Here is a 25,414-nt window from a genome sequence, read left to right as displayed (position 1 = left end):
AAAATCACTAGCGGAATATCCTTTTCTCATCAGTCTCCTTAAAAGGGACATTTCGATATGTGCTTAAAAATACAAGGTGTCCTTGCATCTGTTAAATCTACCAAAAGACAAAAATATCGATGATTTTCCACGAACCAAACAGTGGTGCATCCAATATTGAATAATTCTTAACTTCTTACCAAACATTAATTTGCGTAAATTAGGAGTCTTTTTGTGACCTTTTTTCATTTTATAACAGGTATTTGGAGTTGTTGGTCCGAGTTCTCCCAATGTTCAGCATCATGTGGAGAAGGCAACCGGGTCCGTGTGAGACATTGTAGCAGTCCTGTTCCCGGTACCAAGTATAAGTATCCCTGTAAAGGTCTGGACAGTGATTACAGACAATGTGACTCCAAACCTTGCAACAGTGAGTTTGCGACCATGGGCGTATTGATTGTTCCATTATTTATGTTTTGGTTTTGTTTTGTTGTAGTGTTTGTTTGTTTGGTTTTGTGTGTGTGTGTGTGTTTTTTTTTCAATAATTTTACGCTAGCTGGTCTGTAAAATACAGAAATAGCCATGAAATTAATGTTTGCAAGTTTTTAATTACAAAATAGTAAGAAATACAAGTTCGTCAACATGGAAAAATCGGAGTTGGAGTTTAAAAGTGTTGTTACTGTAACAAATAATTGTTCCTCCTAATTAGTTATGATTTTACTGTGAAAGTATGGAAATAGAGTAGTCAGATATAGTATGGATTCCAGTGGACCACTCGCTTTTCAGTAATAAACTAAAACTGAATAAACCATTTTGTCACAGTCTAATCAAACAAAAGACTTTCTGATGTAAAAAGTTTACAGGATTCTGTCGGTTTGAATTTTTTAGTGTCAGCAGGTTGGGACCACTGGTCATCATGGACACATTGCCATGGAGACGGTTTACAGTACAGACACAGAAAATGTCTTAAAGACTCACATGATGATAGCGAATGTCATGGTCACAAGATAGAGTATTCAACCTGTATATTTAGTCCAGTCAGTAAGTGTCAAGGTCGCAACAAAGAGTATACGACCTTTATATATATTCAAGTCATTAAATGTCAAAGTCACAAGTCATAGTATACATATTTTATATACAGTCCACTCAGTAAGTACCAATGTCACAAGATAGAGTATATGACCTGTATATACAGGTCCAATCAGTAAGTTTCAAGGTCATTCCGCAAAATTACAAGGTTCTGAACTTTGGTATAAAGCGATGAAAAAAAAAACTTTTTGGCAACCTTTTTTACGTGCTCCGTTTGCAATTTTACCAATAATTTCATTGCTATCAATACTAAAAGAAATGATTTGGGAACAGCCTGGTTTTCAGTAGTTTACAATTCCATATAAAACATTGAATTCGTAGTTAAAATGTCATGATTAATTTTATAGGGGATGTCAAGAAAAAGATTTTAATCAGCGAAACTTTGAACATAAACACTATAATCTACCATTCAACGTTACAACCAATTGGGAAAAAGTTAATCTTAAATGGGGTTATTTTTTAGAACATTTGATGACCTTTTGAGGATCTTTTTCAGGGGAAACAGCCCTATTTGGGTGGTAATTTAAAGCAAACAGTATCGCTGATTATACCAATTGAACGTTCTAGTATACTGGCAATGTTTTTAACCAAAACGTTACCAGGAGGTTTTTGCCATTTGACAACACAAATTTGTCTTTTGCAGAGATAGGATTAACACCGGTCAAATCGGGAGAGAGGGACATTCAGAACTTCACATTGTTTCATCTCATTGTGGTCTCTACCGGGTCGTTCCTGTTTGGTATCATGATAACCATTGGTCTTTATCTTTGTTACAAAACTTGTCGTAGTTTCCGGAAGTTTGATCTAGAAAAGGAAAGAAAGAAAAGTGAAACTTGGAACAACGGAAAAAGAAAATGTGGCTCGTTGTCGTCTCAAATTAGTTTAGACTTTCTGACAATAAATAATAAAGTTTATGATGCTAGTACGTTACAATTATCTAAACAGGATAAGTTTGTAGCCAGTAAGAATACTTATAATTCAATAAAGAGGAAAGAATCACTGAACATAGACTATAATCATGATGTGTAGGTTTATATACTTACTAGAGTCGTAAATTCATCGACTGAAATGAAACTTGCATACTCTGTTGAAGGATCAAAATCGGTTTCTAACTTTACGTTTGTTCGTTGCGACCATAGACGGTGCGCGATTTGGATTTTTTTACATTTGATTAGTTTTGTCCGGAAACTATGTGCCGCTTAATTTGATTATTGGTTGACTGACATGTTACCCAAGCAAACTTAGTTTACTATGGTCAGTATGCTATATCAAACATGTGCTTCTAATCATTAAGAGGTCAGTAAACTGCTATATTTCCATTCTCATGCTACACTTTGTTGCGTAAACAAATTTGAAACAACTTGTGGGTATTTATCAAGAAGCGTGATTTGTGCATTTTGTGTGATTTAATTGATAGACCGCCATTTTTTTCCAACTTCATTGAATGGTAATACAACTGATTTGTTTCATATTCAAACTTTGTGTACCGTGGACACAACTTTGCTACACTTTGCATACCGTGGACACTTCTCTGCCCATTTTACGTTCAGTGGACACAACTATCTGTCACACTTTGCATTGCGTACCGACACAAATCTGCCATAGGATTTTACGGTCAGAATTTTTTTAATTCGTTGGCATGTAAAATTTTAATGTTACAAAGCAACACTAATGGCTGATGTTTGTATCAAGCAACCTACAACGCTATTTGTGTCTTTTAAATGATTTATTGATGTGTTAGAGTAATATTGTAACTCATTGGTCGGTAGAAGTAAACACAAACAGGTCTGCCCGAACTTTACTGTACCAGTTGATAGTCGGTGTGTTATATATGAGATTGTGATTTTTATTTTACAAAATTTTGTGACTTGGTCAAAGTGTAAATGAGATGAGTTATGTGTGTCCCGATAGTCAGTTGAAGATGAATTTGCTGATGTTGTATACATGTATTCGTTGACGTTATTTTATTGAGATTTACAGCAAGTAAAATAGTTACCTTTATTGGATAGAGTTGGCCTTCCAGTGGTGAAATGACAATCACCTGATGAACTTTTGAACAACTGACAAAGACATAAGTAAAATACGTATGAAATGATGGAAAGTTACAATCTCATCGTTAATTGTTCAGTTCACTACCTAAGAAATTTCACCAGATAAAGGCCTTTCAATCAAGGGAAGACCAGCTATAGTTTCCGAAGTTAACTGTAAAACTCGCTGTAACTCTAAAGTGAAAGATGTACAAAAGAATTGTGAGAGATATTGACTGAAATGCAAATATTAGTGTATATATATACATAGTTATAAAAATGTTAACTGTACAGTATAGATAACGTTTAACATACTCATTTAAGTTTTGATTATGTGATTACCTTATTCGATTGTGTGATTACCTTAATGACTGTTTGATTACTAGACCAAATATGCCATGATTTTTATTATAATCTATGACTGCACCGGTTACCAGATGAAATATTTTCGGAATACCCAAATGGCTGTAACGATTATGTGGTTAACAAATGATGATTACCGAAAACCCAAAGGATGACTTTATACAAGTTGTTACTGCAAAATTTGTTATATATATAAGGGCAATATTGACTAATTTCAGTTACCCTGATTAAGTATTACTTGTTTTGGTTAACCGGAAACATTATGATATTGGCATGAACAACAAATTGGATATCGAAATCTAAATATGGTGACAAGATTAATGAACAAGAATTTAAAATGTGAATGAAACTTGTAACTTTAAGAGTAGTTGTCCTGTAAAATCTCAGGGCCATTTTATTTTGCTCATTCACCATGCATCAATATCTACTTTATTCACATTAAAGAATATATAAACTTTCATCTAATATCAGTTCATCGTAAAGTACAATGTAGATTCTTCGTTCTTTAATGTATATTTAATCATAATTCTAGTAGCTATTTGGACTGATAATCTCTCACTGAAAGAAAATGTGGATTGGTTTCTGTAGGTAGCTAAAGGAATCCTGACTTTTTTGTCGATATATTCATTCACCCACACTGACCACTATCAGCATGCCAATGCTATTCATATTGGTTACGACTCTTGATCGTGTTATAGTTCATTACTCATGCACTAACATATTGATAAGAGCAGACTTGTCTAAATCGCAGGATGAGAAAATAGGGAAATCTGATAAGTCATATTTTTTAATTATCACCCCGATGTGCATCTTAAACTGATTTCATCTGACCCTTAATAAAGAGTAATCAAGGGACCTAAGGTTATAGTGGTAATCAAAAGAATGTAATCCAGGGACAAAGACCAGACATACACAACAAAGAACATAAAGTAACTACAATCATACATACAAAGTAACAAAAGTAAATGAGCAACTCGGACTCCACTAAAAACTGGGAGCATGGACCAGGTGCACCGGTAGGGTAAGCGTCCTCTGCTTTTCTAGAAACACCCGCCGGGTTGCTCATAAAAAGTCAAGTCCGGGGTAGACAAACGAGGAAAGGAAAACTATGACCCGTTGAATAAATCCGTTTTCATGGTGCTGATGGATACACCATAACGATCCACGAGTTCATGATGACGACCATAAAACTTCTGTAGTGATGATTTCAATCTTGTAGCAACATAATCCTGTTCCAGAAGCCTATTTGTTCGAGTTCTAGCGCGATATAAAAAGTCTGCGAAGTTTCGGCAAGCTCTGGTATAACGTATGAGTTGTTATATGAACACTCCATACGCAGGAGCCGAAGGGATGTTGCCACAGATGAAAGGAAAGTTGACAATTCTGAATGAAAAGTCATCACGTTTGTCATAAAGTTTGGTCAATAGTTTTCCTTTACCATCGATTTCTAAGTGTAGGTGACCATTTTTTGTCAAAATAGGTCGATTTAGGCATTGGTTTTGTTAGACAGTTTTAGGGATGGACCAAAGATTAATAATAGAACGTTAACGGTGTGAATAGAAAAAAAATTAAAGGTTTTTTTATTATTATTATTATTTCGTTCCCCTCTTTCACAGTTTTTGGGGATGTACGTCGAATTCTGCTGCTATTAAAAAATCAGCTTTTGATGCACATCGCTTATTTTTTACCTTGACATATTTGATGCAACAAACTGAGAACATGCCGGAACTAAATTGTCCAGTCAATGAGACCCGTCATGAAACATAAGTTCTTATGACATACATACAAGACGTGCAGGTCGTACTCCACACTAAAATGGTAAAAAATGTGTGACATATAGTTCTTTTCTCTCGAAAATTATACCCAAAAGAGTTGCATTTCTCTTTCCACTTAGCAATTGATCTGCTAGCGGCCTTCTATACTGCGTTTTTGTACACATCTTCTGTCTTCTTTCTGTAATGTAACAATTGATAATGAGATATGTATTATTTCAGTACGCCATTAATTGTAAAATTTACACATTTTTTACATTTAATATGCTTTGTAATTATGCTTGTCATACACAATTTCAATCTGCACAAGTTGTAAATTTACTAGTATTTTATTTAAATAAAAGATATCAATTGATGAAGGTATGATGATTGTCTCATTACCAGGAAGTTAACTTAAGCTTCATTCCTTGCATCGTGCATGGTAGAAACTTTCGCTGATGGATTTGGCTTCCTATTTCGATATTTTTGGTTTTGAGTTCTTCTTATATACAATAAATGTTTGGACTTAGAGCTTCCTATATATTAGAATATAATGCTGCCGACGAGAGGTCACTCCTTGAAATACGTGTACAGTATACCGAAATTTTTACGGCAAGTATTTTTGAATACCGAACTTAAATTGAGTTCAACTGTGTTCAATATATAATTCAATCCAGTTGAATTGCAAAGGTCTTCAATGAGATTTAACCACCCGAAAGAAAAATCCTTTTTGCTTTTTTTCAGATTCAACAAAATTCTAAGTAATTTACTAGATAAGTTATTAGATGATTTTATGTTAAGCCAAAATCCGATCATTCTGACATTGATATCAACTCTTAGAGGAAAACGGCCCGATTCGCCATAAACCATGTAATTAGGTGTGCTACCTCTATTCTTCAAAATTTGTTTACAAAAACCCAAATGAACCCTTTCAATATCAGAAATATTTTCAAAACCCCATACTTCACAAGAATACGTCAGTATCGGTAGATGTTAACAATGTGATGTTGACAATGAAAAACTGCATGACGATGACAATAAAACGCTTTATGACGGTAACAATGAAATCATCTCTGATGTTAACAATAAAAAGCTGCAATACGGTGACAATAAAACGCTTTATGACGGTAACAATGAAATCATATGTGATGTTAACAATGATTTTTGACGGTGACAATGTAATACTTAATCACGATAACAACGAAATCCTGGCGATATTAAAATTGAAAGCTTCATATTTGAAACAGTTAAATCCTATGTGAGATTAACAATGAAAAGTTATAAATAAAAAATAAATAAAATCCTTTATGATGGTTACTATGACATCCTCTGTGATGTTCACATTATAAAGCTTTATGACAGTAACAATTAAATGCCCTGTGATGCTAACAATGTAAATTTTAATAAGGTTAACAATAAAACGCATTTTGACAGTAATTTTGAAATTGACATAACAATGAAACCCATTGTGATGTTAACAATAAAAATCTTTGTGACGGTAAAATTGAAATAGTCTGTGATGTTTTATGACGACAAAAAATTCTCTGTGACGTAAACAATGGAAAGTAAGTATTTGCAAGAATCAGGCAAAATGGGAAAAATCAGAAACTGCATGGCAAAACTCCACTGATCTGACAATGTTATATAATCAAGGATACGTTCTCTATTTGAAAAGATAATTATATGATCTGCATCACTGGCTTTGCTCGAATTTTTTTCAATAGAATATTTGAAAAATGAGGTTTTTGACAGAGTTATGTACCCCTGAAATGTTCCAGCATGATAATGAAAACCTTGTCTGTTTTCCTTGATTCTGATGGTGTAAATAGTGAAATTACACTATCAAAATGATGTTGTTGTTTTTTTCATACTACATACAGGGACTGACACAGTAACATCGTTCGTGATGTTCACAACGAAAGCTTTATGACAGTAACGATGAAATCCTCTGTGATGTTCATAATAAATGCTTTAAGACGGTGCCTAAAAATCCGTCGTGATGTTTTACAGTGAATTGTTTTATGACGATAGTAAATCTTCTGTTTATAAACAACCAAATGCTTCATGATGAAAACAATTAAATCGTGTTTTATGTTAACGATAAATGTTTTGAAACCAACACAATGAAATCAAAATTACATTGAAATGGTCTCTAATATTAATATTAACAAAGGAAAGCTTTATGGTGGTTACAATGGAAAGCTTTATGGTGGTTACAATGGAAAGCTTTATGACAGTAACAATGAAATCCACTGTGATGTTAACAATTGGATGCTTGAACCAATGAAATTCACGACGGAAGCTGGTGTTAAAAAAAACCTTTGTGATGTTTACAATGAATAGATTTATGACGATAACAATGAAATCTTCTGTGATGCTTACAATCAAAAGCTTAATGGCGGTAATGATTAAATCCTCTGTGATATTTACAATCAAAAGCTTAATGGCAGTAACAATGAAATCCTCTGTGATATTGACAGTCAAAAGCTTAATGGCGGTAACAATTAAATCCTCTGTGTGTCAATAATCAGATGCTTTATAATGGTAACAATGATTTACGTCTTAAAACTTAATGGCGGTAACAATTAATCCTCTGTGATGTTAATAATGAAAGGCTTTATGACAATAACAATGAAATCGTTTGTGATGTTAACAATGAATATGCTTGATGACAGTAACAATGAAATCCTTTGAGATGTTAACAATTGGAAGTTTTATTACGGTAACAATGAAATCCTCTGTGATGTTAACAATCGGAAATTTCACTGTGAAGTTATATTACGGTAACAATGAAATGATCTGTGATATTAACGATGAAGTGCCGCGTAAGGGTTACAATTAAATAGTTCTTGACTTTTTATGACGATAATAATGAAATTCTCTGTCACGTAAACAATGAAAAAGTTAAGACGGGAACAAAAAATGACTTCTAAAAACTTTAAGGTAACTGCCACGGTCATACATTTTAATCATCTTACATATCAAACTTGAACCGTTAGATAAACAAGAGTATTGGAGATTTATTACTTCTGAAACCAAGCCTTACTAGAATCTGTTTACAATAAAAACATGAAACATGTATTGCACATTTCCCACGGCTCTTGGGCTCATATAATTTATACACGTGTTGGGTTGGGCAGTCTTGCAATATCTGTTGAATTAGATAGTTGTAGTTCTGAATATTCTTATATGTGAATTTTAGTATTAATAAAATGTAGACAAATTGTGTGGATTAAATTAGGTCGAGGAACTATAAAAAATATAGTGAAACTGTTCCCTAAATACATTACAAGCATGCCATAACAGCGCATGCAAAAGTAACATTGAAATAGTGTGCGATGTTAAGATCATAAAAAAAGCCAAAAAATGAACAAAAACAAAACAAAACAAAAACGACTGGATCATCAATCACAAGCAAACAGGAAATGACATTATCACACATTTAGAATGTAGTACCAAGTCTGTAAAGCTTATAGTATACATGTAATTGTCTTTCTTTTATTACATTATATGATAAGAAGTTCTGTTCGAGCAAAATACACTGTTCGGATAAGATACGAATGAAGCTTAAGCTTTTTGTTACGCATAAAAATTCAGTTCAGTTCCGTCTGTCTGTCTCTTCGTCTCCCTGCGTTTTCCATTTGATAAACAAAACTTTGTACAGTCGTTAAGCACAAACTGAATATATACATGCAAGTTCGGTGTTGAGCTAGATAAAAAAAAATATTTTTCAAGTAAGCAAGAGACCAGTTTGATAGTTTGATAAACTACTTGAAAGCATTATTGGGCGTAATTCTTTGATAAACAACGGGAAATTTCGCAGAATAATAGGACAAAATGCTAGAAAGTTCCCTTTCGACTTTTCTCGCCAATTCAACCATTAAAAATTACGAACGAACAAGTCCCAGTTTGGGGGTTGATCACAAATTTGTATATACAAATACAAGGGTGGTTACGGATTGAATGGGCATCTGAAAAAAAAACTCCGACGATACATTGAAAATAACCGACAACAAGGAACGGGGCTTTAGTGCCTCTTGATGTTGTATGAGGGTCTTCAACAATTAACAGTCCCAAACCAGACCAAGAAGACCCCCTGTAGCATGCACAGAAGCAGAATTCTTGATAAAATAAAAATCAGGATTACTCTCTCGCTGCCCAATGGCCAGGGAGTGAAAACTTGGGCGAAGCCTCAGGATAACCAGCTAATAGCACCAGGGTTACAGGTAGACACTGCTAATCTTGAATTAATCGATCGCTGCAAAAATACGCCATTGACGCAACGAACGTCTGCAGCAGTCACATTGTTTATTAATAGAGTATGTTTCCTCAACGGGCCATAACAACTTGTAAAGTCTTCTTCCTCAACGGGCCATAACAACTTGTAAAGACTTCTTCCTCAACGGGCCATAACAACTTGTAAAGACTTCCTCAATGGGCCATAACAACTTGTAAAGTCTTCTTCCTCAACGGGCCATATCAACTTGTAAAGTCTTCTCTTTGGGTTTACTGGTGTCGACATCGTCGTCGTAAAACATTAGCTCCTCACATACCCCTGTGTCAAATTAAACCCGGGACCAATAAACAGCTTCTTAGTCCCAGATTAAGCCAATTTTTCCAGAAAAGTGCATTGGCATGAAAATATGAAACTTTGCTTAGGGACGCACCATTTAACGCCCTGGGGGAGGGGGGCTTAGTTTTTTTTCTTTGGTTATTAAAAATATTTCGATTCTGACTTAGGAGAAAGACAATTCGGTAAGGAATATCTAAAAAATAAGTAATGTGAATAAAAAAAGGAAAAATAATTCACTCACATGCGTTATAATAGTACATATTTTTGCGCGGTAATCGCAGAAAAATCTGAGTAAAAAAGAACAAGTCCCCCTGAAAGGTTAATAGTCAACTCCTCATAACCCACAAAAGCAATTAGAACAAAACTGTACACCACTGATGTATGATAGATGATCGAAGATCCTCATTTTGTTTGGATTCGTCAAATTAGTATACTGTGTCCACACTTTGCTCAATCGACGACGATTTCGCGGGCATCCTCTAGTATAATTAAAAACAATGAAAGTGTAACACTGTCATGAGAGAGAAATCGATGATATAAGTCAAGTGCTACAGCTTGACGTTATTTACGGAGCTTTTCTTTTTAACAATTACAGCAACACTGCAATGTTTTCCAAACCAGGCAAGGATGTCTGTCAAAATGATCACACAAAGGATATGAACTATTGTTTTGTTTATTTTGAGTAACAGTTTGACAGGAAATGCAAAAATTAAAAAAAAAAAAAAAAAAAAAAACTTTGCCCTAGCATTTGATCACAGAAGGGAACCCATTTATCAATTAAGATTTCTACTTTTTTTCCTCAATTTTGTGGGCAATTTAAGATTAAAAATCTATTTTTTATTGAATAACAACATTTAAGAGGATGAATTGAAAATCATTTTTGTGTTTTTATTTTAATAAACTGTATAAAAAGTGACCGGACTACATCTGCAATTGTCGTGAAGGAGGCGGTTAAGAATCGTGAGCCATTTACTTGATTTAGTATGCAACTACAAGAGATGCATTATATTTTAGCTTTGTTTAATTTAGTTTAAACACTTTTATTGTCAATACAACAGCTAATGGATCAAGAACAAGTAATAATTATTGAATACGATAAGCATGTGAGGTCAAGCGTTAAATTTGATGGTGAAAATGTTAATTATGTTAAAGATCATAGCCATCTTGATGTGTTTTTGTCTAGCATTTGTAAATGGGATTGTCATATTGAATATATAATCAGCAGCTCTACAAAAAAAATATCAATGCTAAGAAAATTCAAGTTTACACTTAAGAGAGTAAATTTTGAAAAAATAAATTTTTCATATGCAAGACCAATTTTAGAAAATGGAAGTGAAATTTGGGATGAGTGTGGTAAAACAAATATAGATAACTTGGAGCTACTTTAACATGAAGCCGCAAGATTAGTTTCGGACTTTCGAAATTTAGCAGTATTGAATCATTATAATTTGAAACGGTGTGGGAAACTCTTTGAGATAGACGGAAAAATCGGAAACTTTGTTACAAAATTTGAAATGGGAAGAAATCTTCCAATTATTTAATAGACTATTTACAAGATTTCAACCCTGAGTAAAGAAATCAAGGTAGCTACAGAGTTTTCAGGTTTACTAAAATTCTTTCTTTCCTTTATCTATTAATTTATGGAATGGATTAGATGTAACTATTCGAAACTCTACATCTATTCATTCATGTAAACGAAAAATAAATGCATTACTTTCAAAACCCCCTAAATTTAATGATACAGGAAGCAGGTATTTAATTTTAAATACACACACGCATAAAACATCGTTGTAGCAATCCAAATGCTGATCTTTTTAGAGTTAACTTAATTCATGATTCAGAATGTTCGTGTGGATGGGTGATTGAAGACTCTATTCGGTGTTTCTTAGAATGTCCTCTTTATCAAAATTCGAGACAAAATGTACGAATTCGGTTAAATTTTCTCAATGAATTGGATATAGAAACTCTTTCATTTGGTAATAATGGGTTAAATGAAGAAAACAAAGAAAACATTTTCAAAGCAGTTCTACAATTTATTAAACAATGCAAACGCTTATAATCTGTAAATACTATTACAAAGTTTCACAGTGAATAACCTTCTACTACTATATTGTAAAACATTATCAATCACAGGCGTACTTTTATTTATACATTTTTTACCTTTTTAATTTTGTCTGTTTAATTGTTGTATATATTATTACTTGTCATCAGTAAATGTTGATCCATGCATTTTACTCATATCGTATACACCATATTCATATTTTATATTTGGGAGAGGACGCTTGATATAACTTTTGTCCGATCCTTTTACTGTTAAATTATGCAATAAAATATGTTCAATTCAGGGATTGTATGTCAGACACCAGTGGCGGACCCAAGGGAGGGTGAAGCCACTGAAGGGGGTTGGCAACCCGGCCCCTTTTAATCAGAAAATTTGTCATTTTTATGTGTAAAATTGACAAAAAATGGCAACTGATGTCCTAGCACCTCTTTTTTTCTATGAATCTGACTGGCACCCCTCGCTTTCAAAATGTCAAGATCCGCCCCTGGACACAAGGCTAAAAACCACTAATTCCACTTCCCATAGGCTTCTATGCTAATTTCACAATATTCAATGGCTTCTCTGGACTTTACCTTAACTTTAACCTGCAGATGACTATATATCAGCATAATTCTACATATGTCAGCTCACAATCCTCAGAATGGCATGTGGGGTTAGCAGACTTGCAGTGCAGTACTGGTCACCGGAAGTGAAGGGTCTATAAATAGCATGGGAAATCACAGTGTTTTCACAAGATAGGGGTATATTTAAAAATCATTATGGAGATTAGGCTTCACATCACAAGAAGCAAAATGCACCTATAAAATGTACAGAAATGTTTTTCCTTTCAGAAACTGTTTAATTTTTTTTAAATAAGATGAGAACTTTTTTCACAGCACTATGAGGAACAGGGGTAATTTCTGCGTAGGACTATTTTTGCATACGTTCCAAATGCTCATTGGTTGAATTGGTGGTCTGTAACCTAAATAAGCGGTAATGGCAATCTGGGATTAAATATAATGTTGTTTTATTAGTCCCAGTGGCGCAATTTAATCGACACAGATTCAGGAAATAAAGACAAGTTAAATCATAGAGATCTGTAACAGAGAGTTTGTCTTCCCTAGTCATAATTTATTTATTCTATTTTGTGTGGTAGCTCAAAGAATGCATTACTTGACCTTCTTAGGACAAGATGATAGTAGACCGAATTGTCCATACAGCATTTTTCGGTGATTGGTCGTTCTTTGAGAAGCCCGCGAAGAAACAAAAACTATGGACATCGAGTTTTATTGGTAACTTATTGGAACGAAACGTGAGCTATAAGAATTTTCGTAACCATTGCATTTTCGTTGCTTTAAAATTATCGATTAAAAGTTTGGCAATGGTTTGCTCGATCTGCAAGCATTCTTGTCATTGATTAGCTGCGAAACGTAGCTCTATTTCTTTTGTATTTTTTAACGTTAGATCGCAAAAAAAAAGAGCTACGATTTCGCAGCTAGTCAATGATCTGACCATGACCCGATCTCGAGGTCATTGACCGATAAAATTTACGGTTGATACTTTATCGATGAACAGATCAAACTGATGGAGGTGACCGAGCAAAAGTAAATTTTATCCCAAGAGTATAGAAGTCCGATTCCTGGGACTCTTAATTCCACTGACTCCTATTCAAGCTGGGTTTATAATAAGGTCAGATAAAATTTGGAACTCAAGCTGTCAAGAGACAGGACCAATGAATTTTGTTTCAATTTTGTCCCGTTAATGAGTAATTTTATTACCGAGAAAGGGGTCTTTCTATTAGTCATGTAGCGTATATTACTTGTGTTAATAGTCCAGCAATGCTAGAGGTTGTCTGGCAAGGTATTTTCAGATTTGGTGCCATGGTTATATCATATGCATTTTATAGGGCATCAGGGTTCTCCATGAGCTGCTTTAGTATGGTGGACCACCATGGTTCAAATTCTTTGCCAAATCAGCACCATGATTAAATTGTCCGCCATGATTAACTATTACCGTTATATGCCTACAAATATTTTAGGCCTGAGAAATCCATCAATTATTAACTTAAATTATGTAAAGCAATTAGAGGGCTCAAGCTACTTGAGGAAAACAGAGAGAAGTGACTTCTCTTTCAGGGAGACACTAGGGAGAAGTGGGGTGTGTTCAGGGATAAGTGAACACGTACATGCATCATTCACTAACGCTTTTACAGTGTTCGTTCCAGACCGCGCCATTGGGCCTGGCATTGATATTTCATGCATGGCGCCCAAAAGTGGGCCAAGCAGGCGCACAGTATTCTGTAGGTCGATCTCTGAATTTCCTGATTTTTGTCAGTTACGTGTCTGGGTGCGTATCTGTCTTTTGAAAGCACCAATGGCCTCGACCGTGTAGCAGTAAACATGAGAAGCAAAAGTTTAAACTTTTCGCAGGCCAAAAACGATTTAATGAAACTGCAGACGGTGTGCAGCAGACACAATCATCTCCCCTGATCCAGTTGACGGGAGCTGACTGACTGAAAACATGGCCAATAAACCTAGACACCTAGAGTCGAAAATTTCGAGCGAAGATGAAACTATTCATCGTCCATGGGACTGGGCAGCTTTGGATACGATCCTGATAAGAACAGAAAGATTCTAAGTGGACCACATATTGAATTACAATTTGAATCAACACAATGCCATAATAATAAAAAAAAAAAAAAAAAAACATATACTAGTATTTCTTCTTATTCATTTGGAGTTATGTATCTCTCTGACCTCTCACCTAAAATGAAACTATAAAGTGTATACAAACCTGAGGTTAACTTACTTGTTGGTTGAATCTTTCCTGTTATGTAAAAATTGCCCCTTATAATACTGCCATATTGGCCCCCTTTATTCTGGAAGTGACCCCTGTTTTGCTGTCAAGGGGGCCACTGGCCCCTTTTGCAATTTTCTGGAATGAACACTCTTTTATTTTAATTACAATGTATATGTTTAGTATTTTGATAATTTTTCTTTAAGCTGCATATGTAAGTTATTAAAAATTTTGGACAAAATGAAATCAGCCTGCTCACTTCAATAGGAGATGGCACCAGGCGAATTTCATGGCTTTACTTCAATGAAATCACCTATTCAATGAAAAAAATTTGAATTGTATTATAGAACTTAAACAGAAAAAAAAATCTTGCCACTGTGAACAAAAATATTACACCTCAAAATCAGTTCAGAAATGTCTGAGACCTTGTTTAAACGACAATAAAGAAACTGAATATAAATTACACAAATGTACATCAAATCTAAATTTCACCTGTTGAAATTAAAGTTATTGGAATCATAGTTAGAAATAGTAGCCTGCCCACCATCTGGAGACTGACTATTTTTTGGTAGGGCTTGCTAATTTTAGCAAAAATCTATATAGCCATATAATAAATATATTGAAAGAATAATCATGGGAACTAAGGTTATAGTGGTAAATAAAAGAATGTAATCCAGGGACAAAGATCAGACATGGAAAATGGCCATACACAACACTCCACTAAAAGCTGGGAGCATGAATCAGGTGAACCGGAAGGGTAAGCATCCCCTGCTTTTCTAGAAACACCTGCCGAGTTGCTCATAAAAAATCGTCCGGGGTAGACAAAAGAGGAAAAGAAAACTGTGACACGTTGAATAAATCAGTTTTCATGGTGCAGATGGATACACCATAACGATCCACGAGTTCATGATGACAACCATAAAACTTCAGTAGTGATGACTTCAATCTTGTAGCTACATAACCTTATTCCAGACGCCTTTTGTTAGAATTCTAGTGCAGCATAACATGAGTTGTGATATGAACACTCATAAAAAGTCATCACGCTACGAATAGTTACATCTAATCTATTCCATAAATTAATAGATGAAAGAAAGAAAGAATTTGAATAAAGCTGAAATCGAGTGAGTGGAACTCTGTAGCTACCTTGATTTCTTTACTCAGGGTTGAAATCTTGTAAATAGTCTATTAAATAATTGGAAGATTTCTTCCCATTTCAAATTTTGTAACAAAGTTTCCGATTTTTCCGTCTATCTCAAAGAGTTTCCCAAACCGTTTCAAATTATAATAATTCAATACTGCTAAATTTCGAAAGTCATATAACTAATCTTGCGGCTTTATGTTGAATTAGCTCCAGTTTATCTATATTTATTTGACCACACTCATCCCAAATTTCACATCCATTTTCTAAAATTGGTCTTGTATATGAAAAATATATTTTTTTTCAAAAATTACTCTCTTAAGGGTAAACTTATATAAACAATATAACCCTATTCCAGAAGCCTATTTGTTAGAATTCTAGCGCAGCAGTACAAAAAATTTGCCTAGTTACGGCAAGTTCTGGCATAACATGAGTTGTGATATGAACACTCCATACTCCACAGATGAAAGGAAAGTTGACAATTTTGAATGAAAAATCATCATGTTTGTTGTAAAGTTAGGTCGATAGTTTTCCTTTACCATCAATTTCTAAGTGTAGGTCAAGATATGAGGCTGACTTTACAGTTTCTTTAGTATCCTTTATATCAAGTTCTTTGGGGTAGATGCGACGTATCAAATCCCTGAAATTAGGATTTTTTAAAGATAATATATCATCTATGTAGCGGAAACTTAGATTAAAGGATCTAGCTAAACGATGTTCTTTCTTTCGGATCAGATCAGCTATAAAGTCAGCCTTGAAAATTGAAAAATTGTATTCAGCACTGGTTAGAATTTGAGTGAGTTTCCTACCCTGTTGGAATCTCTGACTTTTAGATGACTTTTTAATGTAGAAAAATCTAAAACTTCGAAAATTTATGCATTAATGATGATAATTGTATTAATGAACAAAAATGCATAATACATTTTGTTTTAGGTGATGTACACTATTAATGATGTAGAATTGTGACAAGATGACCGAAGAATCTGCTCCTAACTTTCTTTGGTCCTTTACTCACGAATTTGACAACAGATTCATTTACTACTTAACATGTGGAGTTGGCATCATGTTTACTGCTTCCATGGTCATTGCTTTCTTCGGCAACAAAAAAACAGTAAGTTATTTGAGATAATTTACATGTACATGTACCCCTTATTGAATTATATTGCATGGCATTACCTGTAATTAGTAATGGTCAGTGCATGTGTCCATCACAGGTACTTTCTTTGTGCAGTTCCTGAAAAACTGGCTATTGGATTTGCATGAAATTTTGTAGGATGATAAAAACCTTTTGTAATTTATCATGTGACTTTATGTCACATTTACATTTTGATTTTCAGTGTTATAGGAATTTTGAAAATTTTTAGTTTCCATATGTGAGTTTTAAGTTTACCATCCAACAATCAAAGTCAGTACCTCACTTTACAGGGTACTTTGTGATGTTTTCACTCTTTGATTTCGTATCAGAAAATATTTTTACTGTGTTGCACAAGGGTCCAGACATTTTACAGCCCATTTCAGTCATTTTATCAAACTTCAGCAGACCTTTGTGTCAATGGATGATGGATTTGGCAATCTTTTTCTTAATTACATTTGTAAATCAATTAATAAATATAAAAATTCTCAGATTCACTTAATTAATTCGTATGGGGCTGCATGTGTATCGTTAATATAATTATGAAATCAACTAATCAGTTACAGGTAATTCACAGTCACTGGTGGCTGCACATCGGCAAATATTGACAAACACCTGTCAATCAATTTCCAATAAACAATTAGGAGACAGGTAGACAGGATGTTTGTACGCTAATGAAACCACACAGACTGTAATTTATAGAGGTTAACAATTTTTGGAAAATGGTCATTGGACATTTGCAAAATCTGAGGTTTCGATTCATCCAAGGTAAAATTGTATTGGAGTAAGGGGAGTTTTGCTTGGACTTTGAAATTATTTCGAGTTATCAGAGATGTTGACTCTTCTGAGTTTGACACATCGAAGTTCAACTGTATGAATTGCTCCCATGATGGGAAGATTTATCAGTTGCACAGACTAGGCACTTGCCTACATTTTAAAAACATGTAGTTCATATCTCCCATTGCTATGAATCTTGGGCTTCAAAGATACATGTACATGTAAATGTCGATGATAGCAACAGTTTTGTTTCAAGTACATCTACAAAGTGTACTTCTTTTTCAGGCAAAAGTGGTGAATGTATCAGCATCAGATGATGCTATGCCAGAAGCAAAGCTTCATAAATATACAGTCATCATAGAAACATCCAACAGTATAGGTAATTGATTAGGATCAATAAGTTTTCACATGACTTGGCAAACCCAGAAAAAATCTCTGTACCTGGTGTAAGCATACAGAAGAAATTTCTCCTTTTTCCCAATACGTGACTTACACATATACTCTTGAAATTTAAAATATTTGCTATGTTTATGTGCCAGAGAGAAATTTTATGCAATAATGGTGATAAAAGAGTCAAGACCTACCACATTCTTTCATGTATTGGGCACACATTTTTTTCAACTTTTTCTTTGTTCCAGTAGGGGTTACGCTGTATACACCAAAACATTGACTTACCCTGGGTAACGGGAAATAGGAATCCTAGAACACTGCATCCGCTTGATGAACTGTTTCCACATCATGAACATCATCAATACACAAGCTTTGCAAATTAAAACATCATTTTTTATAAAAGGTCATACTTGACACCATTGATTTAATCAAATACCTGATTTGCATACTACAGGAAATGTAAACATTTTAACTGACTCATTGAATGGATCCAATATATATTGCTGTATTTTAATCAATAAATGACTTGTAGACACAGGGAAACATAAAAAATACTTTTTTAAAAAGATTAATGATGAAATGATACACATTTAAGGGAATTTACCGGAATCCTTTCATCTCATTGTGGTCTTCTGTTAGTGATTTTCCTCGCTCCCCAGTACTAGTGCACGTTTTTCATGGCACCTTAATTCTTTTGTTGATCTCACAAGACAGAGGTGCGCAGAATCCACAAATGCAAGCAATACTTGGAATATTAATGGTAACAGGAAACAGTACTGAAAGTATTATTTGGCTTGGATTAAATAGTCATACCTTTGTTTCCAAATACAGCTTTTTATGTAGGGCAGGTTTGCTTGATTGCTGCTCTTGTTGATTTCAGGTGTGAGTTGTGAAAAAGACACCACTATCCAAATCCAGCTGAATGGTATGAGAGCAAAAACCAGATACTACAAACTATCTGCTTATATTGATGATAGGTTCATATTCCAAAGAGGAAATAAAGATATTCTTTTGATAAAAACACAGGGTAATTTTATGTATATATTCTGGGTAGCAGCATTGATAGTTAAAAATATTCATGTTACTTATGGGTTCAGAATGTATACAGTTGATAATTGCTTCAACATTGGATTACAGATGATAATTGGAAAAGTTTATGTCTGATTCAAATCAAACTTTGGGATATTGCTACATAACATATAAGTGAGATCTCTATTGATTTGGGGTAAATTTTGTTTAAGTTCAAGGTAAAAAAACTTAAATTTTTTTTCTGTATAATTGAGATTTCCGTACAATAACCAGGAATGCCAGTAGTATTTTAAGTAGCAGGAAAAAAGAAAAAGTAGCAGGTAGACTGATGAAAATTTTACTAGAAAATAGAGTAGCCATCAAAAGCAAGTGTGTAGCCATCCAATTTCACCAGTTGGTGCTTCTATTGACAAACTAAAAAAGTTTACTTCTGATTCAAACCAAAATTTGAGATATTGTTTAATACTAGGTAAGTGAGATCCCTGATGATTTTTGGGAAATTTTGTTAAGACCAAGGTCAGTCATCAAAAAATTAAATTTTTAAAAAATTAGGTATCCAGATGATAATTCTTAAAGTTTACCTCTGATTCACATCAATTGTTACAAGCCTGATAAGTGATATACTTATCAAGGTCAAGAATTCCAAAACAAATTGATATCATTGCATAAAAATTAGGTATCCAAACAATGATATAAAAAGTTTACATCTGATTGAAATGGAATTCTTGGACAGGGTTCTCGTTAAAGCGCATACACACGCCCTGGACACAAGAAAAAGTTGCTGGACGCGCCAGGTTAAAACATTATGTGTCCACAGGACGCGTCTTCACAATATCAGCTGCATCCTAACATCAGTAATTTATTTAAAAATCATTAAAACTATCCTAAAGATCATTGAAAAACTGTTTTTTGACAACAAATGACAACCGGAAGTTTACACAGTTATTTACACATGATGTTCATCATATGATTTTTTACACAACAAAATTTAGTTATATATATATAGTATATGATAAAAAAATTGTGACAAATAATTTCAATCTGATATCTTTAATTAGAAAAATCATAAATCTGACGAGGTGTTAATTGATGTCTAAACAGGTAAGGGTACATTTTACAACAGGTAAATAATTTCAGAGGAGCAATCAGTTGACTAGGGACAGTAGGGTTTGACAATTAGAAAATGAATCCTGATTGGATATACCACTATTTTGTGAACATCCAATCATTTTCTAAAGATTAATTACTACTCCATAATTAATAGAAAATACTGTCATTTTAACAGGTCTCAAAATGGTAGAACCAGGTGTGTAAAGAAATTTTAAAATTATCACTGTTTATACAAAATGAGTTACCTACCCTGCAGTCTTCACATTTCCTGTAATTTCAACAGTGCATTATTTTTCCCATAATTTTTGCAATAATTGGAAGAAATACTATTCCTTTCAAATTATGATGATTTTGGAAATTCGGTATCAACTTTCTTGAATATTTGTTACATTTCCTCATATACTGCACCAAACGGTATACATTTAATGAAATGTAAGAGTTGCCCAAGTTTCTATCCACCTATTCTCAAGACTATGCAGCATCATAATGACACAGTATCCAAGTTAAGCTAGTTCTAACAAATAATCTGATTACAATCATTCTTCAATTTCAAAACGTGAATTATTCCCCTTCAACTGACGTCAATGGGAAGAAGGAAAAATTTGCTCAATGTGTTCTCATTTGGCAGTAATGAATTTGATTATAAGTAAAAGTTTTCTCATTTATTCATTTTTTTTATTTTGATAAAACTAAGAAAATGCTATAGAGATTGTCCCATTCATACATTACTACAGTAAAACCCATGCAATTTGCAAAATATGTCCCGAATATGTCGGTTCACACATTGTCCAACATAAAAACCCCCATGGAGGATTTTCGAAGGTTGGCAGGTATGTTAGTATTTACGTGTAGGTACACGGAACTAAACACACATTATGTATTGAGCTGTGTCGTGAAGCCAGCAGTTTTCAAATGAAAAAAAAAGATACTGAGTTTACTCTACACAATTTAATATGTATGACATGCATAATTGCAGTGAGATATGGTTTTGTTATGATTGTACATACATATATGTAGTACTATGTATGCACTAAAATAATGAATGTAGCGGTCAAACTGGTTTTAAACCAGGAAAATGGTGGGACCCACCAATTTCATCTGGGACTCGCCATGTAAAAATCCTAGTGAGAACCCTGTACAAAATTGTTACATACCAGATAAATGATTTTGATTTTGGGGGAAGGTTACACTTGTCAAAAAGCTTCATTATTTAGCTCACCTGGCATTCTTATTCCCCTGTCATCATCATTAATAATTATTAAAAAAACTCTTCTTCTCTGACACTACTTGGCCAATGAGAACAAAACTTGGTATGAATGTTTCTTAGAGAATTCCGCATCCAACTGGTGTGAGGATTTTTGATACTTTGAAAAACATGGCCGCCATTACTATAAATAAAACATAAGGGTCGGACAGTAGCTTTCTGCATATATCTCCATAATCGTTAGATTTAGCCAAATTCTGACAGGATATAAGTATATAGTGTAATAGACAGTTTTTTGCGTATATCTTCAAAACTTTTAGGTTCTGGCATATGTAATAGTTCTCAGCTTGATGAGACTTATCTGTGGTCAAATTTTCTTATAAATCTGTTCACTCGTGTTGGAGTAATTGCCCTTATTCAATGATTTTTTTTTTCTCAATATTTTGATTATTTTCTTCAAAATTCTTCTCCGTTGATACTACTGGACATAGGTGATCCAAGAAAAAATGTGGCTGCTTTAACAAAAATAGAATTTTGCTTTTGGAACGAGGTGAGTGATTTAAGAGCTTTAGACCTATAGTTTTCTGTAAAAATTAAGTTTCTGGACGATGACTCAAAATGTTTGCATCCAATTCAAATGGAACTTTGGTATATTATTAAATACCAGGTATGTGAGAACATTATTGATTTAAAATATCTGGAATGTTTCTTTCTCTCTAATAGTGGCACACCTTGATGCATTTCAATTTTTTCATTTAAACAAATATTAAATTACTTTTCTTTTACATTTGCCTTTTTCATGGAATTTAAAATGTGATTTTGATATTTTCAATTCAAAGTAAATTTACAGTAGCTTCATTCATGTATTAGATTTGCTTAGATGAAAATCCTGAAATTTACATGAATTGACCATCAGTTATTAAATTATCTTTTAACAAAACCATGGTCATTTCAGTCACCAATTTCTGATTCATCAGCAATCAGTCAACAATTAGCTACCAATCCATCAATTGGGATTGGTTCAAGTACTTTAAATCAGGGCTGTTCAAGTAAAACTTATGAGAGACGGTAGGTCATTTTTATTCTTTGTATATGGGTGGGTGTTAGATCTATTGACAAAATATAGAGTTTAAAAAAAAAAAACATCAATAGAACTTCCAATGGTGATTGGTGATACCCCTGGCCTGATTTCTGTTTTTTTTTTCTTAAAAAAAGTCTATGGCAATTCCTAATTTACAAATATGTTTTTCAATAATAATAATTGAGTCTGCTATAATGATCCTCATTCTTATTTCATTTTTTTATTTGTATGTTATTTTCAGATGTTCTTGGGAAAATTACAGAAATAAAAATTATGATTGATAATGAGAAATGGTAAGCTGAATTCTAAAATACCAATCAGTATAAAAATCAGAGAAGAGGTGGTTCATGCATCTCAAAAACCCTACAAATTCATTTTTTTTTCTTAATCAGAAACAGCTATAGACCACATACTGTGAAAGTTCTATTGTTGGTCGGGTACCAATTTTAGTGATTTTCCTGGATATGCCAAATGCCCAAATTTTGTTCCCAACGAAAACCAGATTTCCATTTATATGGATTCTGAAAACCTCAAAACCACGAATTCAAGAATCCATGAACTTGAGTTTCTTTCCAAACACTTGAAAATGGGTGTCCACGAATTAAAGTACTTTCACAGTAACCAGTTTTAGTTCGTCATTCATTTGTTTCACAATTAAGGTAGAAATTATATAGATTGGGGATGAAATTGGAACTTTGCAAAAGTTATCATTCATGATTTGGTTTGATTTGAATGATTTGAGTGGGATATGACTATATAGTTTTATAAAAAAAAAAAATACAGATTTAAATACAGAAAGACTATCATTGTGTAAAAATATAGCATATGTAGAACAGAAAAAAACATTTGTTTTCATTTAAGGAGATAGACTTAGGGTAAGGAAAATAACTCTTTAAATCAGTGATATGTTTGTATCATATTCAATTTCACCAAAGACTTTCCAGCTTTCCTTTGAAACAGAATGAAACCAGTCCGAGTTACTTTGATGCTTACATAAGATTGATGTAAAGTGGTGAATACAAATGATTTTTAAGAGTTGTGTCCCTTACCTTAGGTCTACCTCCTTAAATCCCCTCTACCATAGGCAATGTCTGAATTTTATATGAACAGGTACCTTAGTTCGATAATTATATGAAGTATTCTGGCAAAATTTAGTATGCAGTGATTAAAGCGGATTTCAAATGCAATGCATTAGTTAAATTGTATGCCTTCTAGGTTTTAGTGATATAACAAAAAATGGAAGAGTAATCAATGGAACCAAGATTCTAGCAGAAATCAAAAGAATGTTATCCAGGGACAAAGACTAGACATGGAAAACAGACACACACAATAAAGAACATAAATTAAATAAAATAATACTTTCAAAGCAACAAAAGTAAATGAGCAACTCGGACTCCACTTAAAATTTGGAGCAGGGACCAGCTGTATCAGGAGGGTAAGTGACCTCTGCTTTTCTAGAAACACCTGACAGGCTGCTCATAAAAAGTCAAGTCTGGGAAGGAAAGGAAAAAAATAGCAAAAAATATACATCTATATTAGATACAAAAAAAAGTAAGAAATTATAGAAAAAGTATTTGATTCAAATAGTATGATACATCACCAGCCCAAAATAAAGGAAGGTGACAGTCATAGCAAAATTTGTTGGACCCTCGGACATGACCAGTACTTTTAGCCGCCAGTTCGGTAAAATTAGCATGATTTCTGGACCAGATGCCTGGTACATTTTTTTTTTAATTCACGCCTCAACCAGAAGTTCCGGTGTAAAGATAGTGTCTGAATCGAGGCAGATTTTTTTCGGTCCGGCAGATAGTTATTTGGTCCAGCAGATTTTGTTAGGTTGCCGGACCAAATGTCCGACAGGTTGAAAAATTATTTTGCTAGGTCTAGGGAGGCAATTTTAGCCTTATTCCCTTTGATTTGTGATGTTTACTCTACTCTACTGTCAATTCATCTGTAACTAGCACCTTGGTGAATTATCTTAAATTAACTTGACCGATTTTCCTAAGATATGGTGTTCCCCTTGACAGGAGGAGATGATTGGTTCAGTGCTTAGTCCATTCATCCAAAGACTTTAAAATTGATGGTCACTGCTTCTCCATACTGTATTCAACTTACTAGAGAAAGAATGAAGTGACAACTGGTTTAGTGTTCTAGGAATTTTGTTTTAAATATTAGTTTCAACAGGGAACATCTACATGAATATTTACTTAATTTATATATCAAACAAATTCTTAAACAAATTCAAGCTTTCTACCTGCCAAAGGGAAAGTAGAAGATTATGAACATCTTTCCATGCCTAAATAGCAGTAGCCTTGGGTGATGGAAAGGTGGAATCCTAGGACACTGCTGATTTGCTCAAAGTCCAACTCATATAACAAAGTCTGGTGTCAGGTCTGCCTGAATACTGTTGCATCTCTGAGCTTGCATAATAAAAACCCAGCTCAGTTTGTTGGACTAGTACAATGAAGAATCTGTTCGAATGATTCTGGTCCTGAAATGCATGCTATATCTGCTATTGTATAGTTAGTCTGCAAACAGCAATGGGCTGCCATTATTAATGTTGCATTGTTTTGATGAATTATTAACTTTATTTTCAAGGAGACCAATACATGGAGAGGTTGTGAAGACTTCGACTGGCGAAAGGTATAAGGTGCCAATACGTGTACTTCACTCTGACATGGTTGCAAATGCTGAGGCTTGGGAAGTCTATCCAGTCAAAGAAAAAACGTAATAATGCATTTTAAACATACTGATATTATATTAAATAACGACATTACTTTTTGTAGTTTTAAACTGGTCTGGAGCTGGTGTTTTGGGGCCTGTTGCAGCTTGCTCTTTGGTGTTAAGAGTTCCTTTGTTCTTCAGTGAAAACCCATGGGTGGCCTTGAGCTGATATTTTTCATCCTGGTGGGATTGTTGTCTCTTTGACATATTCAC

General features: G+C 33.8%; 2 protein-coding genes across 6 annotated transcripts in view; both read left to right on the top strand.

The window, feature by feature from the left end:
- Positions 1-5,582, top strand: part of LOC148612714 (semaphorin-5A-like) — a 126,405-nt gene extending 120,823 nt beyond the window's left edge. For all 3 annotated transcript variants that reach the window (XM_088594377.1, XM_088594376.1, XM_088594375.1), the window contains 3 exons: positions 239-406; positions 865-1,017; positions 1,709-5,582. In XM_088594377.1, the coding sequence (XP_088450503.1) occupies positions 239-406; positions 865-1,017; positions 1,709-2,094 (707 nt within the window). In that variant the 3' untranslated portion in view covers positions 2,095-5,582. The remainder of the gene's footprint in view (positions 1-238; positions 407-864; positions 1,018-1,708) is intronic.
- A 7,487-nt stretch (positions 5,583-13,069) lies between these two features.
- Positions 13,070-25,414, top strand: part of LOC148612713 (uncharacterized) — a 44,239-nt gene continuing 31,894 nt past the window's right edge. For all 3 annotated transcript variants that reach the window (XM_088594371.1, XM_088594370.1, XM_088594369.1), the window contains exons 1-6: positions 13,070-13,132; positions 16,688-16,865; positions 17,949-18,042; positions 18,934-19,080; positions 22,719-22,770; positions 25,076-25,204. In XM_088594371.1, coding sequence (XP_088450497.1) covers positions 16,725-16,865; positions 17,949-18,042; positions 18,934-19,080; positions 22,719-22,770; positions 25,076-25,204 — 563 coding nt within the window. In that variant the 5' untranslated portion in view covers positions 13,070-13,132; positions 16,688-16,724. The remainder of the gene's footprint in view (positions 13,133-16,687; positions 16,866-17,948; positions 18,043-18,933; positions 19,081-22,718; positions 22,771-25,075; positions 25,205-25,414) is intronic.

The sequence above is a fragment of the Perna viridis genome, chromosome 7 (assembly GCF_037379345.1).
Source record: "Perna viridis isolate PV_CMFRI_1.1 ecotype Kerala chromosome 7, ASM3737934v1, whole genome shotgun sequence".
In the NCBI taxonomy this organism is placed as follows: domain Eukaryota; kingdom Metazoa; phylum Mollusca; class Bivalvia; order Mytilida; family Mytilidae; genus Perna; species Perna viridis.
Note: the sequence above shows the minus strand (reverse complement) of the source record. Positions and strands in the feature narration are given on the sequence as shown.